This window comes from Nyctereutes procyonoides, unplaced genomic scaffold (genome assembly GCF_905146905.1).
Source record: "Nyctereutes procyonoides isolate TBG_1078 unplaced genomic scaffold, NYPRO_anot_genome, whole genome shotgun sequence".
Taxonomy (NCBI): Eukaryota; Metazoa; Chordata; class Mammalia; order Carnivora; family Canidae; genus Nyctereutes; species Nyctereutes procyonoides.
Window position 1 is genome coordinate 7,974,215 of NW_026575049.1, and position 20,313 is coordinate 7,994,527.

The window sequence follows — 20,313 nt, forward strand, 5'->3', positions numbered from 1 at the left end:
AGGAGCAGAAGGAGAGGGAGAGAGAATCTCAAGCCGACTCCATGCTGAGTGCAGAGCCTGCAGATCTCCTCAGTTTTTACCTAAAGTCCCTGTCTCTTCCAGGATCGTATCCAGGGCACCACATTACATTTAGTCATCATGTCTCTTTAGGTTTCTCTTGATTGCGACAGTTTCTCAGACTTCCCTTATTTTTGGTGACCTTTACAGTTTTGAGGAATATTGGTCAGGTATTTTGTGGGATGCCCCTCTATTGGGATTTGTCTGGTGTTTTTCTCATGATTAGACTGAAGTAGTGGGTTTTGGGGTGGAAGATCACAGAGATAAAGTGCCATTTTAATCACATCACATCAAGGGTACGTAATATTAACATGACATCACTTTCAACATTGACCTCGGTCACATGGCTGAGGTAGTGGGTATTAGGTTTCCCCACTACAAAGTCACTCTGTTTTTCCCTGTCCATACTGTGCTCTTGGAAGGAAGTCACTATGCACAGCCCACACTTCAGGAGTGGGGAGTTATGTTCCTCATCCTGAAGGCAGGGTAGCTATATAAAAACTATTTGGAATTCTTCTGCAAAGGGAAATGTGTGTCTTTTCTCTCATTTATTTAATTAATCATTTATTTATATCAATATGGACTCATGGATATTTAGTTTATACCTTGGGTTATAATCCAGTACTACTTTATTTATTTTGTCATTCATATTGCTGCAGCTTTGGCTATTGGGAGCTCTTTCAGTTGAATCCTGTATCCCTTTGACATATCCCCATCAACGTAGGGTTTATATTTGTTTTTGAGGCCTTCTTTGCTTTCTAGCACTACTTGATAATTCAGATGTATCTTGTGTATTTCCTGCCCCATTCTAGAATCAGCCATTTCTCCTGGTTCCTTTTATTAGAGAATGATGTTAAAAACCAAGATCTGGGGGTGCTTGGGTCGCTTAGTCGGTGAAGTCCGACTTTTGATTTTGGCTCAGGTCATGATCTCAGGGTCCTGAGATCAAGCCTCGCATCAGGCTCCATGCTCAGCACAAAGTCTCCCTGTCCCCCTCCCCCGTTCCTTACCCCTGCTCTCTTTCCCTCCCTCTCTTTCTCAAATAAATAAATGAATGAATGAATAAATAAATAAATAAATAAATAAATAAATAAAATATTAAAAGACAAACAAACAACAACAACAACAACAAAAACAAGACCTGGGTGCCAGGTGAGCTCTCTGTTTTGGTGGTTGTTCCACTGTAGTTCATTATTCGCAGAGCAGAGTGAAAATTTAATTTAAATCAGATTATAATTTGTTTTTATTTTTATTTGTTTTTAAAATTTTAGAAAGATTTTATTTGTTTATTCATGAGAGACACACAGAGAGAGGCAGAGACACAGGCAGAGGGAGAAGCAGGCTCCCTGCGGGGAGGCCCCTGTGGAACTTGATCCCAGGACCCCGGGGTCATGCCCTGAGCCCAAGGCAGATGTTCAACCACTGAGCCACCCAGGTGTCCCTAAATCAGATTATAATTTGTTTTTTTTAAAAAACTCTGATGATTTATCTTTTAAAATCACAATTCCTTATAATGGCTTTTAAAGTTCAGATCTGGGGGCGCCTGGGTAGCTCAATCGGTTAAGAGTCTGACTCTTGGTTTCAACTCAGGTCATGATCTCAGGGGTGTGAGATCGAGCCCTGCCTGGGCCTCTGGCTCAGTGGGGAGTCTGCTTGAGATTCTCTCTTTCTCTTTCTCTCTCTTCCTCTGCCCCGCCCCCCACTCTCGAGCACACACACTCTTTCAAATAAATCTTTTAAAATAAGTAAAGTTGAGATCTGGCCCATGTTTACCTTTCTGATTTTATCTGTTACCATTCTCTCTTTCACTCCCTTCTTTCCAGATATATTGACCTTTATTTGCCCCTTCTTCTTTTCCCCTTCCTCCTTTCTGCCCCTTCCTATACCACCTCTTTCTTCTTCATGCCAATCTTGGGTTCTTGCATTTGTGCTTTCCTTTGAAATCTCTACTAAAGATTCTGTTTTGTACCCACATGGAATGTGGTTTCCTTCTCATTCTTTTGATGTCAGCTGAAATGTCATATCCTCCTACAACATACCTCTGACAATTTATTTAAAACAGGTCTCCAGTCTCCCGCCCCAGGAACTTTCTATTCTGTTACCCTCTAAATTTTATGATGGAAGGCTCTATCTGAAATTATCTTGTTTTTGTGGTTGTTTCCTCTCTGACTCTCTTTACCAGAGTGTAAGCTCCATGAGATCAGGAGCCTTCTGTGTCTTAGTGCTATATCCTAGAGCCTAGAACAGTAGCTATACACGGTCAGTGCTCAATTCATGTGTGTAATAATCGAATGGGAAAAGGAATTGACTTTCTTACCCATTTTGCCCTTGAAAGTTTACCTTAGGCTGAGTTTTAATTGCTCCAACTAGAAATGTAAAATTTTTAAGTGAAATATGAATGAATTTAAGATTCTCATGAAAATTAGCTCCTATATTAAATTTAATTATTGAATTGTATAATCAAAAAATTCTCAAGAAAAACTTATTCCTATAGCATTTTCCTGTGCTTCAACCATTATTCATTTTGTTCTTAAAAAATGAGGGATGTCTTGGTGGCTCAGTCAGTTAAGCATCTGCCTTTGGCTCAGGTCAAGCCCCACATCGGGCTCCTCAGTCAACGAGGAGTCTGATTCTCCGTCTCCTGCTCTTTCTCCCCTCACCCCCTGCTTGTGCGCTCTCTCTCTCTCTCTCTCTGTCTCAAATAAATACATAAAAGCTTTTTTAAAAAAAGAACTGGAGGTGTCTGGGTGGCTCATTTGGTTGAACATTCGACTTGGTTTTGGCTCAGGGCATGATCTCACATCGTGAGATCGAGTCCTGCACTGGGCTCCACACTCACCGGCGAGTCTTCTTGAAATTCTCTCTTGCCTTCTGTTGCTCCTTTTGACTCAAATGCTCTTGCTCTTTCTCAAATAAGTAAATCTTTTTTTTTTCAAATAAGTAAATCTTAAAAAACTGTATAGAGTAGCAGATATTATTGTCTTTGCAAATAAAAAACACAACTGATTTTTTTTAAGATCCAAATGACCTTTTTAGTGCCTTATAGAAACAGGAGTACACACATTTAAGACTAACATTTAGATCTTTTCTCCATGGTCTCTTAATTCTTAATTTATGCTTTTTCTCTCCCTTTTTGTGTTGCTTCTTCTGTTCGTGTATAGTGATATCTAGGAAAGGAAGGGCTTTGGATAAACATATTCTCTAGACAGCTAAAACATCTGTTTTAACCCTAAAATTATCACCTAATGATTTAAAAATTAAAACCCTGTCTAAATAATATTCTCCTGTGTCTTCCTAAATAGTGTAACTAAATTATTAATTTCATGGCTTGCAGCAATCATTATTAATATTAAATATTATATTTAACACAGTCATTTAACTGTGTTATAAAACTGTGGCACAATGAGACCCTAATGAGGTACTTAGGGCTTTGCATATTATGCCTTTAAAGAGTTCCTATAAAGTTCTGTAAAGTGTGGAGGCTGATATTCTTTTACCTTTCCATCTCCCATTGACATCCTCAGAGGCTCTTGAGATGCATGGAGGCTGCCTCTACACTCATCAACTCTGGATTGCCCTTCTTTGAGTTTCTTTTGTTGTTTCTCTACAATTGTAGAACCTGCCATTTATTGTGCCACTAACCTGCTGGCCACAACTTCTATTGTTCTACTTCTGATTACAGCTTAGAGTAAGAAAGGAAAATTTCCAGGGCAAATAAGAAAACAAATATTATGTGTAAAACTGATGTAGGGCAATAAATTTTACCACCTCCCAGGTCGGCCTCCTCCCCCAGAGAGCACATGCCAGGTATGTACACAACACCAGGGTTGCAGGACCAGGCGAGGCCATCGGAAACATGCTCCCACAGCGGTATGACGAGACAAAGAGCCCATTGATCGAGTCTTATGTGCACCTACTGGTGGTCTCTGGTAATTTGCAGGAGCAGCTGTCCCGTGGTCAAAACGCAGGTAAAGCACTTTGGCCAAATATGGTTAAAATAACGAGGGAGAATAGAGAAATCAAAATTATATTGTACCTAAAATGGGTTAAAGTGTATAAGAGCTGTAGACATTTTTATTTCCAGCTAATTTCTGGGTTTTTGGCTTTTATTGGAGGTTTGAGATCGCTAAATATCTGGCTGGGGAAGAAACGAAGCATGGTGGTTTGCTAGGGCTGCCATAGCAAAGGGCCACAAACTGGGAGGCTTAAACAGCAGAAATTTATGGTGTCACAGCTCTGGAGCCTAGAAGGCCCAGACCTAGATGTCAGCAGGCTTGGATTCTTCTGAGGTCTCTCTTCTTAGCTTGTGGATGGCTGTCTTCTTTGTGTCTTCATGTGGTCTTCCTTCCGGGTGCATCTACGTCCTGATTTCCTTCTCTCATAAGGACACCAGTCATGTTGGATTAGGGTCCACTTGAGTGACTTCATTTTAACTTAATTACCTCTTTAAAAACCCTATTTCCAAATACAGTCACAGTACTAGGAGTTAGAACTTCAACATAAAAATTTGGGGAAGACGCAGTTCAACCCATTAAATGAAGAAGGTGTACCCTATTCCTTCTAACAGTGCTTTCTTTAGTGCTTTGAATTTATTTTCTTTTCCTTTTTATAAGATTTTATTTATCTACTTGAGAGAAAGAGAGAGAGAGAGCATGAGGAGGGTCGAGGGAGAGGGAGAAGCAGGCTCCCCATTGAGCAGGGAGCCGATGCAGGGCTCAATCCCAGGACCCTGGGATCATGACTTGAGTCGAAGGCAGATGCTGAACCGACTGAGCCACCCAGGTGCCCCTTGTGAGTTTATTTTTAATAGCTAAAGTATCTTAAGTTTAAAGGTTTTATTTTCCCTAGCAATATAATATACACAAGAAACAAATTATTTTAAAGGAAACATATGATTAAGTGATGTGAATTATGCAGCCAGGAAATGATAATGGAATTTAAAGAAGGCAGTTATCACTATGGCCTACAGAACAGTTGTGGAAGCTGGAAGCCAAAAATGGGCTTAAGAATGGTCTGTTTTTTCAGTCTTATTCGTCTGTAGGTTTGAGTTCTACAGATACAAAATTTTATCACCTCACACTCACTTGAGCTCTTCCTCCCCCCCCTTTTTTTTTTAAAGATTTCATTTATTTATTCATGAGAGACACAGAGAGAGAGGCAGAGACACAGGCAGAGGGAGAAGCAGGCTCCATGCAGGAGCCTGATGCGGGACTTGACCCCGGGTCCCCAGGATCACTCCCTGGGCCAAAGGCAGGCGCTAAACCACCGAGCCACCCAGGGATCCCCTCTCCTTTTCTTTATTCTTGGGAACTACAGAAAAATTTAGACAGCTTACTTTTCCATGGAATAGTTTGTGTGGAGCAACAGTGATTTATTTCAAATGCTTTGTTTTATTAATGAGGAAAATGGGGCTCACAAGTGAAATGACTTGTCTTGGTTTCTGAACTAGGTTCCAGGTCTCTTGATTCTTACTACAATGTGCTGTTGAGTGCATTGTGCAACTATTTTAGTTAGAGAATGTTTCATTCGTGTTTTTAAGGACAAAGAAGATTTCTTCTCTATGTTGTATAATAATATAAAAAAACTGTAACATATAAATAATTTATATTATTTTTGCATTAGCCTCCCCTCTTAAATATTTCCAGCATTTTCAGTTATTTTTATTGCTATTCTCTCATGTTTTGCTACATCATTTTGGAACTCATGTTAAAATCGTACCCCAACTAAGACCATAAGCAGCATAATACATTCTTCCTATAATATGGTATATATGTATATATCTATTTTTTATTTAGCTAAAATATTGTGAGTTGTATTTGTAGCCATAGGTGAACTTTAGTTAGTATTTTTGCTTAGATAAAGACTTACCCTTTACTCAGCCTTTAAAACAAGCCAAATCCTGACTGAGGAACCTCATAGTATTATACACAAAAATTGTAAAAGGTGAATATATTACTTCCATCCTATATAGAGCGAAACTGAGACTTAAAATGGTAATTACCTTCTCCAAAATCACATTGGGTAGCAAGTGGTGGACCTGAGCTGGGCTCTAGTCTGTCTGTCTGTGTTGGCTGCCTCTCTCATGATTATCACCTCAATAGTAAATGCTTCACAGACGACACCACTCTGCTGCATAAAGTCTCCAACAAGCATATCAGTGTAGCAGTGATCCCGGTGACAGTGCCATGGCCTGGTTACAAGGAAAACACAAAAACACCAGACCAGACGTGTGGAAGCAGAATTGTGCCCGTGGGGAGCAGGAGCTTACCCGGGCATGTTACCTGCGGTGCGTTAGAGCACCCAGAGGAGGAGTCTGTCAATAAAGAGGAACAATTGCAATAAAGAGGAACAGTCACTGAACGTGAGAATCTCATTAACAGGCTCATGTGAAGCATCTTGGAGCCAAGTTCCTCCACTTTGCTGCCATTTTGCTATTGTGATTTCTAAATTTATGGGTTTTCTTGATTTCTATTTGTCAGTTTTTTTTAATTAAAAATTAATTTAATTTTAAGTGTCCATGCAGTTAATGGACACTTTTATGTGTATCTTTTTCTTAGTTTTTAGTTGTGGTAGCTAACATGTCTTTCAACATTTAAATTTCTTTTTTTCTTTTCTGTGTATTTTCCTGTCTTTTGTATTTATAGCATCATTATCATCAAAATATGACATAGAGGCTGAAGTTTTAAACACAATAAGTAGATATCTCATAACCTAGAACTGTTTTGGTTATGGTATTAGGATCTATTGGGTTAAAAGTCACAGAAGTACCCCAATAAAAGTGGCTTAACAATGACAGACTTGACTTATTCAACATAAACTCAGGCTGTTCTGGAACTGGAATGGTGTCAAAGTTCTGTGTGGGCATTTCTGTGATTTTCTGGGCCTTCCCCTCAATCTTACAGGATTGCTGTAGTGGTTCTAAGTGTCCTATCCTTACATAATAACTTCAAAGGAAGGAAATGCTGAGGAGGGGTGAGGAGAGAGAGAGAGTAGGAAAAGGGCCTTCTCCCTAAATCACCCCTGTCCTTTTCAGGGAGAAAAACCTCTCCAAGAAGTGTCCTAGCAGACCTCCCTGTACCTTGTACTGCTTAGAACTGGGTTACATGCCTGTCCCAGAACCAGCCACTGGCAAAGCCAGGAGGATTGCCACAGTGGTGGAGCCTAATAACAATTCATTCCTGGGGTGGACACACCTTAAGCGCCCTTCCAGAATTGGAATTCTGGCTTCAGGGTAAAGGAAGACTGGCTTTTAGATAGGCAACAAATGGTGTTTGCCACAATCATTGAACTCTTTTAGCATGGGAAATGGGGAATCACAAATCTGATGAGCGCAAAGAAGGAACAAGTGGTGCGCAAGTATAAACAAGTGGTCCCAAGTATAAACTCAAGGGATTTAATGTAGTCTGGCCACTCCTTTTCAAAGAATTGATAATGCAGCTACTACTGGAGAGTATTAGAAGTTAAGTAGGCAAAGGCAGAGGAAGCATATTATGTTTATATAGCCAAAAGGGGCATAGATATTCACTGCTGTTAGTACTAGCCTTGGGTTTGGTGAAAGCCTTTGAATCACTTTTAAAGAAAGAAGAAATTCTTAGGCTTATAAATAGGTTCCTGAAGTATTGGTATTTCTGAATATTCTCGTGTGTTAAGGGGACAGCAGAACAGTTTATTTGACCAGGATTGTCCTAGAAAGTCCTGCGTATGAAGTTGTTATATATGATCGACCTTATAGGCAGAAATCAGTCTGTTACTCCTTCTTCCCTCTAATAATTTCTGGAGTCAGAATCTTAGATTAGCATCAATTAAAAACACTAAGAACAGCACCCTCACTTTTCTACATGTTATCTAAAACCTTTTGGCATGCTTACTCCATCAACTTCATGTAGCTCATACTTACTTAATGATTCTCATTAAGAAGATTTTTTTAAAAAGTTTTTATTTTTATTTATGAGAGAGAGAGAGAGAGAGAGAGAGGCAGAGACAGGCAGAGGGAGAAGCAGGCTCCATGCAGGGAGCCCGACATGGGAATTTGATCCCGGGTCTCCAGGATCACACCCTGGGCTGAAGGCAGTGCTAAACTGCTGAGCCACCTGCGCTGCCCTAAAAATTTTTTAATGCAATTGAACCAAGCAAAAAGCAGCTTCTTTGACACTTTGTAAGTTCCTCATAAGAGACAATAAATTTTTTAAAAATAATAAAATAAATAAAAACTTTTGACTTCAATACACAGAACTTTCTGGACACTGAGTTATTTCCTATAAATAGAGAATATTGGGGGATCCCTGGGTGGTTCAGCAGTTGAGTGCCTGCCTTCAGCCCAGGGCGTGATCCCAGAGTCCCGGGATCGAGTCCCACATCAATCTTCTCCCTCTGCCTGTGTCTCTGCCTCTCTCTCTCTGTCTCTCATGAAGAAATAAATTTAAAAATCTTAAAAAAAATAGAGAATAGTAGTTTTATAAATTTGTGCAGGAATGTAGAACTCTAACCGAAGACCAAAATTTCCTTCTTTTGAAAATCTACAGTTCTGTTTCTATTATCAAAAGAATGTATGCATTATATACTTTAATTATCTTTAAAAATAATAACGATACTTAAATTCTCCTATTCTCAGATTTATAAAACTATTCAGGTTTAAAAATTTGGGAGTTTTAGTTTAAGCCTTTCTTTTTTTAGTGTGGTAATGTTGTTACAAGTGCTCCAACAGTAACAGGATTGCTCTGGTGCTACTATTGTGTGTATACCTTCAGCATGAGGGGTGGTAGAAGGCTGATGTTCTGATATCAGCTTCTCGGAGGATCTAAGAATGGCCGCTTTAGCTCCTGGAATCACATCTACATTCCAGCCAGTGGGAAGAAGAGAGGGATGCAGCTCTGTGGAAGGGCCTGACTCAGATGCTATGCACACCACCTTCTGCTTTCATCCTTTTGGCAAGAGCTTAGTCACATGGTCACTAGTGGCTACAAGAGACTTAGGAAATATTATGGGAAAAGTATCTTACTTAGGCAGCCTATGTGTCCTAAAACTAGGACATCTAAAACTCAGACAGAGTCTCTTTCTAAAATTAAGAAGTGGAGAATGGATATTGGAATACCATAGCAGTGTGTGCTGTAATATTTGCCATCTTTTGGTGATCGCCAGAGCCACTAGTTGAGTAGCTTTAAGCTCAGACGTGAGCCTGTAATCAAGGGGTTAATTGAGTGTCTGTGGAAACACGACTCTATTTGTGCATCTTATATTCCACATAACCTTACTTCATGCATTTTTATATTCCTGCCATCTGGCTTAGTATGCTGCTGGGAATAAGCACATCATACATGGTTTGGAATGAATGGATGAACATCCCTTTCGGCCTTTCTTGTATAATCTGTATTCTGTGTGAAATTTTTCACACTTGCCATTTGTTTATTCCCATCTGTACTTTAATTACTTTCTTTTTAAAAAAATTTTTTTTTATTTATTTATGATAGGCACACAGTGAGAGAGAGAGAGGCAGAGACACAGGCAGAGGGAGAAACAGGCTCCATGCACCGGGAGCCCGACGTGGGATTCGATCCCGGGTCTCCAGGATCGCGCCCTGGGCCAAAGGCAGGCGCCAAACCGCTGCGCCACCCAGGGATCCCCTTTAATTACTTTCTTAAAGAGCATTTAGAAGTAGAGATGATCATAGTCCTTAGTACAGTAGAGACATAATTTGTGTCCTGTGTGTGTATGTGTGTAAGTAAAAATCTGAGAAATCTGAATGAAATTATACCATGGGACCAATTTTCCTTAACCTGCACCATGATAGTATTAACTCTCTTAGTAAATCTTAATTGTTAATGAAGTAGTTGTATGTTTCTTGAAGCTTCAGTACTTTGAGAATTCCAAAAATATTCTTGTTTTTAAACTGACACCTAACATCATTAATTAGTCTGTGAAGGTGTTTTCTCTGCACTTTGTGTGTATATTTTACATATTGACCAGCTATCTCTGGAGAAGGTAAGATGGTCTGAGGAATACCAGTCTTTTGATATGATTTTTTTTTTTTTACATCTCAGAAGAGGCATTTTAGAGTTTTTGGCCACTGAGCCTATTTTTAGTTGTCGGTTAACTTACAGATTCATTTGTTCTTGTGCTAATTCCTACTACAAATTTTTAATAACTCTTAAATGCCACATGCTTGCAATAAGTGTTGGGAATATGAAGACGGATGAGATGCAACCTGCATCTCTCTGAGTTTAGTGTCTGTAACACACAGTGTGGTGGTTTCTGTGCCAGGCCCCACACCATGGAGTAACTGGGAGGCAAGCAAGGAGCTCTGGGAGGCAAGGGGGGCAGGCAAGGGGCTGTCAGAATTGTGGTAAGTCTTCATAGTTGAGTAAGAGTTCATCAGTAATGAGCTGTGGGGAGGGCATTCTAGGCTGAGGGTACTGGATGCAGGCTGATAATATGGCAACAGCCTCCTGGGGTGAGTGTGAAGGATACAGTGTGGATTAGAGATGGAGTAGGAGACCTGGAACCAGAGCCCCTCAGACACCATGTAGAGGAGTGTGAACTTGATATCCCTCAGTCAGTAGCCTTGAAACTTTTTCGTCTGTGACCCATAGTAGACATACCTCCTTACATGATGATTTATTACCAAGCCTGGTCTTATCACTTGCAGGGCCTGGGCAAGAGGACAAGTGGGATACAAGAGAGCTAATTATTTAAGAAGTTATAAATCAAGGCAATAAACTATTACAAAACCCACCTTGGCAAATGCACCTTACAAGAGAAACAGTGAAAATTGTGTGTAAAGCCATTGATACCAAATAACAGAATAGTACTTTTAAAAATATTTATTTATTCATGAGAGACACAGAGAGAGAGGCAGAGACACAGGCAGAGGGAGAAGCCGGCTCCATGCAGGGAGCCCGATGTGAGACTTGATCCCAGATCTCCAGGATCATGACCTGAGGCAAAGGTGGACACTCAACCACTGAGTCACCCAGATGCCCCCAGAATAGTACAAATGTAAAGTTAACTTAGACTTTCACCGAAAGACTATTATTCATCCTAGGGAACTGCAGGGATAATGGCAACTAGGCCAAGTGAGAGGAGAGGAGGAGAAGGCTCCCTCAGCCTTGTCTTCCACTGGCTGTGGGATCTGTCAGAGGACACCTCCTCTGTTTTCTTCTTCATGGGGGTGGGAAAAGGGAGCGCTCTTCTCTTTGTCCTGTCATTGCCCCTTTTCTATTCCCACCAGTAGGCACCTGAGTGCCAAGGCCATCTAGACTGTGCCAACGTGGTCTAAGGGGTAATCTCTGGCCCCTAGGTGCTCCTGCTCCCCACTGTCTTGGAAGGGTTTGAATTAAGATTTCTCTGAACAGAAATGTGGAAGGATAGGGAGGGCACCTTTCCATGTCCTCTTTGTTCCGCCTTCTTCTGCCCTTAGGTCCAATCTCCCCCCTTCAAGCAATAGCTTTTGGCCACCCCTTGGGCTGGAGGTACACACACGCTAGTAGCACAACCCAACTTAAAGAAAGGACCTACCTAGGCTGTGGAAGCCAGCACAGGGCCGTCTGGGTGGAGAATGACACACACACACACACACACACACACACACACACACACAGGTACATACATACACCTAAAGTTATACAGAATTGCGCATGTTCTCATTATGTGAAGTGCGTTTGTCTTCTTTTCCACTCCTTTTTCTTTTTACGATTTTACTTATTTATTCATGCGAGACAGAGAGAGAGAGAGAGAGAGAGAGGCAGAGACACAGGCAGAGGGAGAAACAGGCTCCCCGCAGGGAGCCGGATGCGGGACTTGATCCCGGCAGCCTGGGATCACGCCCTGAGTCAAAGGCAGATGCTCAACCACTGAGCCACCCAGGCCTCCCATCCTATCCTATTTCAGTTTTTAAAAAATACTAGTTGTAATCCACTAAATTAATTTTATCACCCACTAATTGGGTCCATTTGTGACCCAAGTTTGGAAAGCAGTGCTGTAGGTTTTGGTAATGTGATCAGATTAGTGTTTTGGAAACTTCTGGCAGCTGATGGGATAAAAGATTGGAAGGGAGGGTGTGATACCGGTTATGAGATCCTGAGCCAAAGGTAGTAGGCCCAGCGATGGTAAGAGTGAGAACAGAGAGGAAGAGAAGGTAGCAGAATCAACAGGTCTTGGTGACTAACCTGACAATCGGGGGTGCAGGAGAACACTGGAACAATGTCATGATATCCGATTTCAATGCCATATTGCAGGGAGTTACATTTGAGGGAAAAAACATTGAACTCAGCTTAATACATATATGGTTGGAGGTCCCAGTACAACAGTCAGGGTATATGGCCTGTTAGTTGAGGTAAAGTAGGGACTGTAACAGGGCTTTTGGGTGTAGCAGTAGGAAGCTACTGATCAGCTTTAGCAAGGACACATCCATCGTAGGGGCTCAGGGGGTGAATGTATTGGAAGATCAAGGAGAGAAGACATGCAGCAGAGGGTGTAGCTTATCCTTCCGTGGAAGAAAGTGTGATGCCAGGAGTAGGGCTGCAACCCAAAGAAGGGCACTGCCCTGGTGCCTGAGCGCTTCCAGGCTGGGGGAGGACGGACAGGGAACCTGGGCATTGAGGACACAGCAGAGAGGAGTCAGCCCTCCCGCCCGGGGCCAGGGGAGAGAATGCATCTGAGCTCAGAGGTGGACGGACCCATAGCAGGAAGGTGGGCTCTTCCTTCTCATGCCGGCGGGAAGGATGTGTGCGGGGCCGGGGTCCCCCGCAAGGGACAGTGGCGTCCAAGCGCCGGCAGGTGGGCAGCTGTGCAGCTGTGACCCCTGCGGAGGCCAGGCCAGCCCGCCAGCAGGACGTCGGCGGGGGATGCTCATGCTCAGGGATGCTGGAAACAGAGAAGAGGCATGCGGCAGGGCCTTCCAGAACAGCAGGGAGGACAAAAAGCAAAAGTGGTCTGCACCTGAAGGAGGAGTCAGGGTGTCTAAGGATTGAGAGAAGACCGTGGATAGCCAGGGCTTGGGAAGAGTGTGCACCTGTCTCACAGCGCTGGTGTCGATAACCCTGGTGGTCACAATACCTTTTTTTTTTTTTTTTGGTTCTTTTGTTTTGTTTTGTTTTATTGACTTAGGTTAAGTATCAGGTGAAACTTTGAGAATACTTGAGAAAATGGGTTTTTAGGACAAAGGAAGCTGCTTCTTGCTTCTCCTTTTCCCCCTCTCTCCCCTTTGATGACTTCTCTTGAAACTAATTTAGGTAAAGAAAGCCACTGCTTCCAAAAGTGCTTTGGCACCCTGGCATAATTTCAAAGAAATCTCCTTTCCCACTTAGTTAACTACATTTCCCCAGGAAAAAAAAAATTCTTCTCTGTCAATGTAACATCCCTTAACAGGACTCCTGCTGGTGGGTTCTTGTATCTTGCTGTGGCAGCTGTGAACGTATATACTATTGATTGTTAATGTGTGATATAAATCCGACTGGAGCATGCCCACTAATTGGTTTGAGAGCTAGATATAGACAATGCTGTCTTATAGTAGCCTGTGTAGATAGGCCTAGTCATAGGGTTAATTCTGCTTGACAGCACATCAGCAGCATCTTGAGAGTAATTACCCAACAGAAGTTTTCCCACAGCCGAACTGAGAGCTTCAAAGGCTTCTGAATTTACAACCAGTATTAACCTATATCTGAAACATAATGTTCCCACAAGTGCTCAGGTTTTTTTCCCCCTCCTTTTTATTAAATGAATGGGGTTACTAGGTTCATTTACTCAGTGAAGAACTTAGTGAAAAATTACTTGGTGTTGAATAATTGAAAATCTTTAATAATAAGTAAAGAGGATAGATTTAAATTTGAGTTTTTTATGGCTTTATCATATTACAGAAACAAGTTAATCTGCCTTTTTTTTTTTTTTGGTTCACAATTTATCTTCCTCCTCTCAAAACAAGTTAAAAAGTTAATATCGTTTTCATACTGTGCTATCTCTACAGATAATGTGCACGTTCAGGGGACCTAGGATAATGCACACATCGAAAATAGTTAAAACAGATATGTATGTACATTTTAAAAAGCGATTTTCCCTGTTGACCAATGTACTGAAATCTATAACCATTGCATCCCCTCCCACAAAGCAACAGTGCCCTTTAATAAGCGATTTTTATATCGTAAAAAATTTCTTTCTTTTTGCAGGTCAGAAAGCAAGTTTGACTCCGGTTCAGGTATGTTTACATTAGTAATGTTACTCTGAGTATATTTTATTTACATTATTCTCTGAGGAGTAACTCATCAGATCAAGAACCTTTTTGATTTTAAACAGACGAGGCAGCCTCTTTTCAAAACATGAACCCTACCTCAAAGCAGGGCTATTGGCTGCTTGGAATCATAACTTGAGATGTTCACTTTGAGATTCTTGATAGTTCTACAGTAAGCCTTAAATGATCTATATCTGCAGAGTTTCATTTTAAAAGCAGAAGTGAAAGTTGTACATACTTACTGCTCAAAATAGAATATTATTCTCTCAGTAGACAAAGCATCTTGAGTAATTTTGAAGATTATGTGCAGGTGACTTGTCATCAGATACATTTAATCCAGCAAACTATTATATACGTGCTGCTGAAGTGAGCACTAATCTAGAAATATGAAAACTATACGGAGATTTAGCCAATAGAAATAGAAGTTGTTAGTTTTTTAAAAACTTGTTTTGTTGGAGGGGGTGATGGAAAACTAAAAGCACCTTAAGCCATTATTTTTGTGTCTATCAAGAGAAAATTTACATTTTCAGAAACAGTGGCATATCAATCTCATTAGATGTCTTCTTTTTACTAAGCATGAATGTAGCTATATAATCCTTAGGTTTGACTGTGTCTTTATGTCATTTGCTGAGATTTATGGGCTCCAGAGTGTCTAATGGTGTTTATAATTAAAGCACAAAAATTGTCTCATATTCGTACAAAGGAATTATGCCCTTTGGTGAACTGTTAATAGATAAATAAACATGGATTTTTCAATTCTAGGAGAAAATAATTTGCAAAGAATCATACAATTTATTGAATTTAAAAGTAACACTCTTACTCTGGTTTGAGTTCCATTATGTTTTAACTTAAGAAAAGTTTTTGTTTATTATGTTTACAAAGGAACTAAGGACTATATATTCTTTTTGACCATGGTGTTAAGGAGCTAATGTGCTTTTCTTCTTTAAAAGCTTTCTTTTATTGTATGCCTTTATGAGTGTCTCCAACTTGGTGAGACTCTTTAAGTATGAAGTCTATACATTTGAGTTAACAATTTTACCTGATTTGAGAGCCATGATTTCAGAAATCTTTCCATTCTGTGTGTTCTTGGGCTTCTGAATCACATCTGACAGTGAGAGCATAAGATAAACATTTCTGGTTTTCAAGACTGGCTAAATGGAGACTAAAGACATGGTGGTATTATATCAATGATTTGACTTTTTTTGATTCATAGGAGGTGATCCAAAATAAGGTGAAAAGTCTGTCATTTTTTTTAGATATTAAAATCTTTATGTATAATAAAAAATAAATGAAGAAAATTGATGGAGAATGAATTTTTACATAAAAAGTTGGATGTCTTTTTATATCATTGCTAGTAAGTCACCAGACATTTATTAAGAGCCTATTTTGCCATGATTTGATTTAATTCCCTAAAGGTCAGAAACTGGTTTTAGGATATAGGAACATAGCTCTTAAAAATGGAAAAGCCCACCAGGTTCATTTTGAAGGTGAAACCTGGAAATAGTGTACAAAATTGAAATATTAGGCAGCTATTGTCAAAGTCAGAAAATTTATGTTGAATTTTCAAATCCAAATTAAAGTATGCTGCTATATTCCTGTAGTGATAGTTATAACATCTGTACAGGCACACATCTTTCTTGTGACCCAAGATTGTGTTCATGATTCTTATTTTTTCCAAGTCCTAATTTTTAAAAAAATGTTTATCATGGACAACATCTGTATGTCTTTGAAAACTACAAAGTTCTGTACTCTGAAAAATCTTAAAGGGAATACTGATTAAAAGTTTATTTATTCTTTTAATTTTGAATTTAAATATGTTGTGGAAAGAATTCAGATGGTCAAATTAAGAAACAGGTAATTATGTTTTCTTATAAGCTCTTTTAGCTTAGTATTGAATGAGGGAATCATGACAAAGGAAGCTAGAACTGTGTTCTTTGGCATGCTATATCATGCAAATTTTGATTAGAAATAGATGGTATATTGGAACAATTAAATGTATGACTTTAATAGGTTCAGATTCTCTATTGTTCATCAAATACAGAAAGTAAACTAGCTCTGCTTAATGTTGTATGCAGCTGTAACAGTGTTCCTGACAAAGTAAGATTTTTAAATGAAGGAAGATGCCAATCTTACTAAGAAAAAAAAAACACTTAAAAATAAATAGTATGGTCAATGACTAGCCATAAAGGAAAATATTTCAAAGTAAAAATTTACATATATATACATATACATATATATATATATATACACACACACACACACACACATGTATATATATCTCCCCTCTCAAGGAAGGAGCTCAGCTTATGCAGAGCTTACTGCACATTTGCAATTTGTGTAAATGAGTTTCTTACTGTGGAGTGAGATTCATGAGGAGGGAAGGAAAGTTTTCATTGTCAGCACACGGTAAAAAATGTCAGTTGTTGAATACATATCCAGACGATCAACCTAGAGAGTGATTTAAATTTTTTTAAATCAAAATTGTATCAATTTTTTTTCCTACAAAAGCAAATCCACAGATTGCTTTTTAAGTTTCAAAAATTTTATTATGAAATATTTCAACTACATATAAAAATAGAGTGTGAAATAATGAACATCCATATATCCATCATCTAGATTTTGCTATTATTAATAATTTGCCATATTCATTTCACTTTTCTTTTTTTGCTTGAAATATTTAAACTAAAATACAAACATTTCATGTCATTTTTAAAGCCTGAAGATCATAGATTGCCTTGACTTAGTGAAAGAGATCAACTATTTTTTTTTGAGGTTTTTGTCTCAGAAATATGACTCACAGATTTTTATGGAAAGGATCATGACATTACCATGTCTACATTCAGCTAAAGAGACATCAAAAGTTCTATTTGTGGTGAAGGTTAGGAAAACCTTCAAGCAGACGGTAGCAGCATTGAGTTAATTCTGACCCAAGAACCCCAGGAATGTTCTGTCCTCAAGATTAATTTGATTAACACTCTAGCTTTATGTCCTCTGTGTAGTGAGGTACATACTGATTAAACTCTTTTCTGTTGGTTTATAACTGAATCACCTCAAGTTTTTGGCTTTGCTGATTGAGAGCAATCAACCTACCTTCTTTCCAAAGGAGTTTAATACTGTTTCCCAGTTGATGCAATAATCTTGCTTGCCTGCAATCGTGTGTAGTTGGTGATTTTACTAATAGAGTTAAACAGACTTCCTTTTATGTTCAGAAGTAGCAAGAAGCTCTGCTCTTCTCCCCACCTCCCAAGAAGGGAAGTTAGTTGATGCTAGAGGAAGCAGAGCACTGAGTTTAATGTAGTGATTAAACATGAAAGCTATATATCAAATCTCAGGAGAAACATGCTTTTGAAAGAGGCAGGGAACTGTGGAGCATATTGCATGATAGGCTATGTAAACAGAGCCCTGGAGGTCAGTGTGTGGATGCAAACCAATTAAATAAAGAAATTACTGGCTTTGCTTTCTATCATCTGGATGGGGAGGATCACAAGTTAACATGCACAGGGTTGAAGTGTAAACTTTGCTTGAATAAGTTATAGGCACCTCTGGAAACGTCATTAACTCTTTCAATTCACTACCAAGTGTTTTTGTTGTTGTTGCTTTTAAGATTTAACCAAAAGAAGTTAAAAACAAAAACAACATACATGCTCTCTTCGCCCTTCTGTACACATCCATTAGCAAAGGTGCTAGTGATGAATAGCATGGAAGAGAAAGCAGAGGACGAACTGCTGAGAAGAGCAGAGTTGACTGTGCAGTCAGATTTCAAGAACGTGCACATGTCTTTTGAAAACAACCCATTTGGAAAAGCAGAGCTCTTGCAGAATAACTGAAAAAATATGTTTTCTCCTCAATTCTGGGTATAAGGCAAAGATGTAGTTGGAATTTACCAGTCACTACAAAACATCAGGATACTGTTATTTCTGTTCCATTAAAGCAGAATAGTTTTTCTGACCAAGAAGAACCCCAAGCCTATAAATTAATAACTATATGTTAAGGACTGCCTGGAGTTTAATTCTGTGTTCTTAACCTTCTCAGGCAACGTTTGGATGAGAAAATAAAATCTCAAGTTAAAATGGTATAGTTTCATGGTCCATAAACATTCAAAACAAAGATTTTTTTTTCTTTCTTCTGTAGAGTCATGTTGGCTGAGAAAGTGAATAAGCTTATGTTTAGTGCTTGTTGATTCTGGGCTGCTCGGAATAGCTATACTAAGGAAATGGGCTCATACAACACAGCAACTCAAAGGTATAAGATTTCATGAAAGCAAATTATGGAGGATTAAGAAACCTAATGAGCATGGTTTAGTGTGGAGAGTAGAGGAGGGAGCTCACTATTAAATAAAACCCAAGAGTGTACAAGGTTAGGAGATCCTAAAAGACACGATAATAAAAGGCACAACAGAATATAATTATCTTGAAGAAAAAAAAAAAAAACCAGAGGAACAAAAAGCAGCTAGTGTCGCTTTTAAGATCTGTATAAAAAGGACTCTACACCAGGGTAAGGAAATCAAAGAATATAATCAGTTCAAGCTTGAGGCAAAAACATAAGGGCAGTGCAAAATACAGTGGACTGTTAATGGTGGTCACTAAGTTGAAGGGAAATAAGGAATTTGAATATAGTAGAACTAGAGTTTTGAAAGCTTGTGAGCAAATGAGACAGGCTGCCTCGCATAGTAAGTCTTTCTCAAGAAATGTTAATAAAGGAAACATTTCCAGAATCTTACCAATGTGGAGATTATGTTGACAATAACTTTTCAGCTGCTTCAAATCGATTTTGTCATTTTTAATTTCTTATTTTTGGAGGGCTCGTAATAGCAAAGAGCAAGGAAATACAATATAAATCTCCAGAAGAGTATTAGAATCTGTCTTTGGGCATCATTCATTAATAGAAATAAAAGGAATATTGTTTATTCGTCTGTTTATCCATTGAACCTGTTTACCAGGCATACTGCACGCCATACCTAGATGCTGAGGTTATAGCTGTGAACAGGGTGGATGCAATTCATTCTCTCCTAGAATCTCACAGCCAGTTGGGCCATTACAGATTCACATGGAGAAGGGCGGAGAAGGTCTAATAAGGTTAAATTTAGACCCAGATGGTGAATTGAAGAACTCTCGACGTTCAAACATAAGCTAATATATTTTAGGTTTTGACAAATTTAACTTTCTTTAACTTTATTCAAACCATGTCACTCTGGTTTCCACTTTGACTTTTAAGAGACGAGCCTAAATAATGCTACTGGTTAGTGTGTAGTTTTTCTATAGCTTTTAATAAGGAGTGACATTTCACATTTGATTATCATTAAAAGAGATTAACTTACAAGAGAACAATGACAGACGTTAGCGCATATTCTTCACTTTTATTTAATTTTTAATTTATTCTTTTACTGGATCCTAATCAAGGTTGGCCTGAAAAATCCGGCGACCTTCTTTATACCAATCTTTCTGAATTGTGTAGAAGCAAGTAGAGGGTACAGAGCCTTTCATCTCCTTTTATAAACTAAACACCAGGAAGCAGCAAGGCACAGCAGCTTAGTGCAGGGGTTTGGGATCAGATAGATCGAAATGAAGACTCTCCTTATTTCTGGTAATTTTCAGTCAGTTTTCTTGGATTTCATATATACCATTACGTTACATACTTGAATTTTGTTTTTCATTTCTTCTTATTTAGAAGTAAGAGCATTTGAAGCTACAGATTTCCTTCAAAACACTTTAGGTTTTTTTAATGTTGTATTTTAAATAGTTGCAGTTTTGGCTTTCTTTTGGACACAGTGATTACTTGGGAAAGTGTCTTACGTTTCCATATGTTCTACTTTCTACTTTTGTTCATCATTTTCGTTGCTTGGTGGTCAAAAAAATGTAGCCTTCCTCTCTTTTAGTAAGTCTATTATCCAGTACTTATTAAAGTTGTATTTTTTGGCCTAAGTTGTATTTGATTTTTGTGACTCTTCTGTGGGTGATTAAAAGACTATTCTCTGATGTAAGGGGTTTGGTACATATTTACTAGATCAGTTTAAGTCTTGATCTATGTCATTATTTATT

General features: G+C 39.0%; 1 protein-coding gene across 2 annotated transcripts in view; it reads left to right on the forward strand.

The window, feature by feature from the left end:
* MSRB3 (methionine sulfoxide reductase B3) overlaps positions 1 to 20,313 on the forward strand; it is a 185,784-nt gene that overhangs the window by 74,229 nt on the left and 91,242 nt on the right. For both annotated transcript variants that reach the window (XM_055328257.1, XM_055328256.1), the window contains one exon: positions 14,214 to 14,242. In XM_055328257.1, coding sequence (XP_055184232.1) covers positions 14,214 to 14,242 — 29 coding nt within the window. The remainder of the gene's footprint in view (positions 1 to 14,213; positions 14,243 to 20,313) is intronic.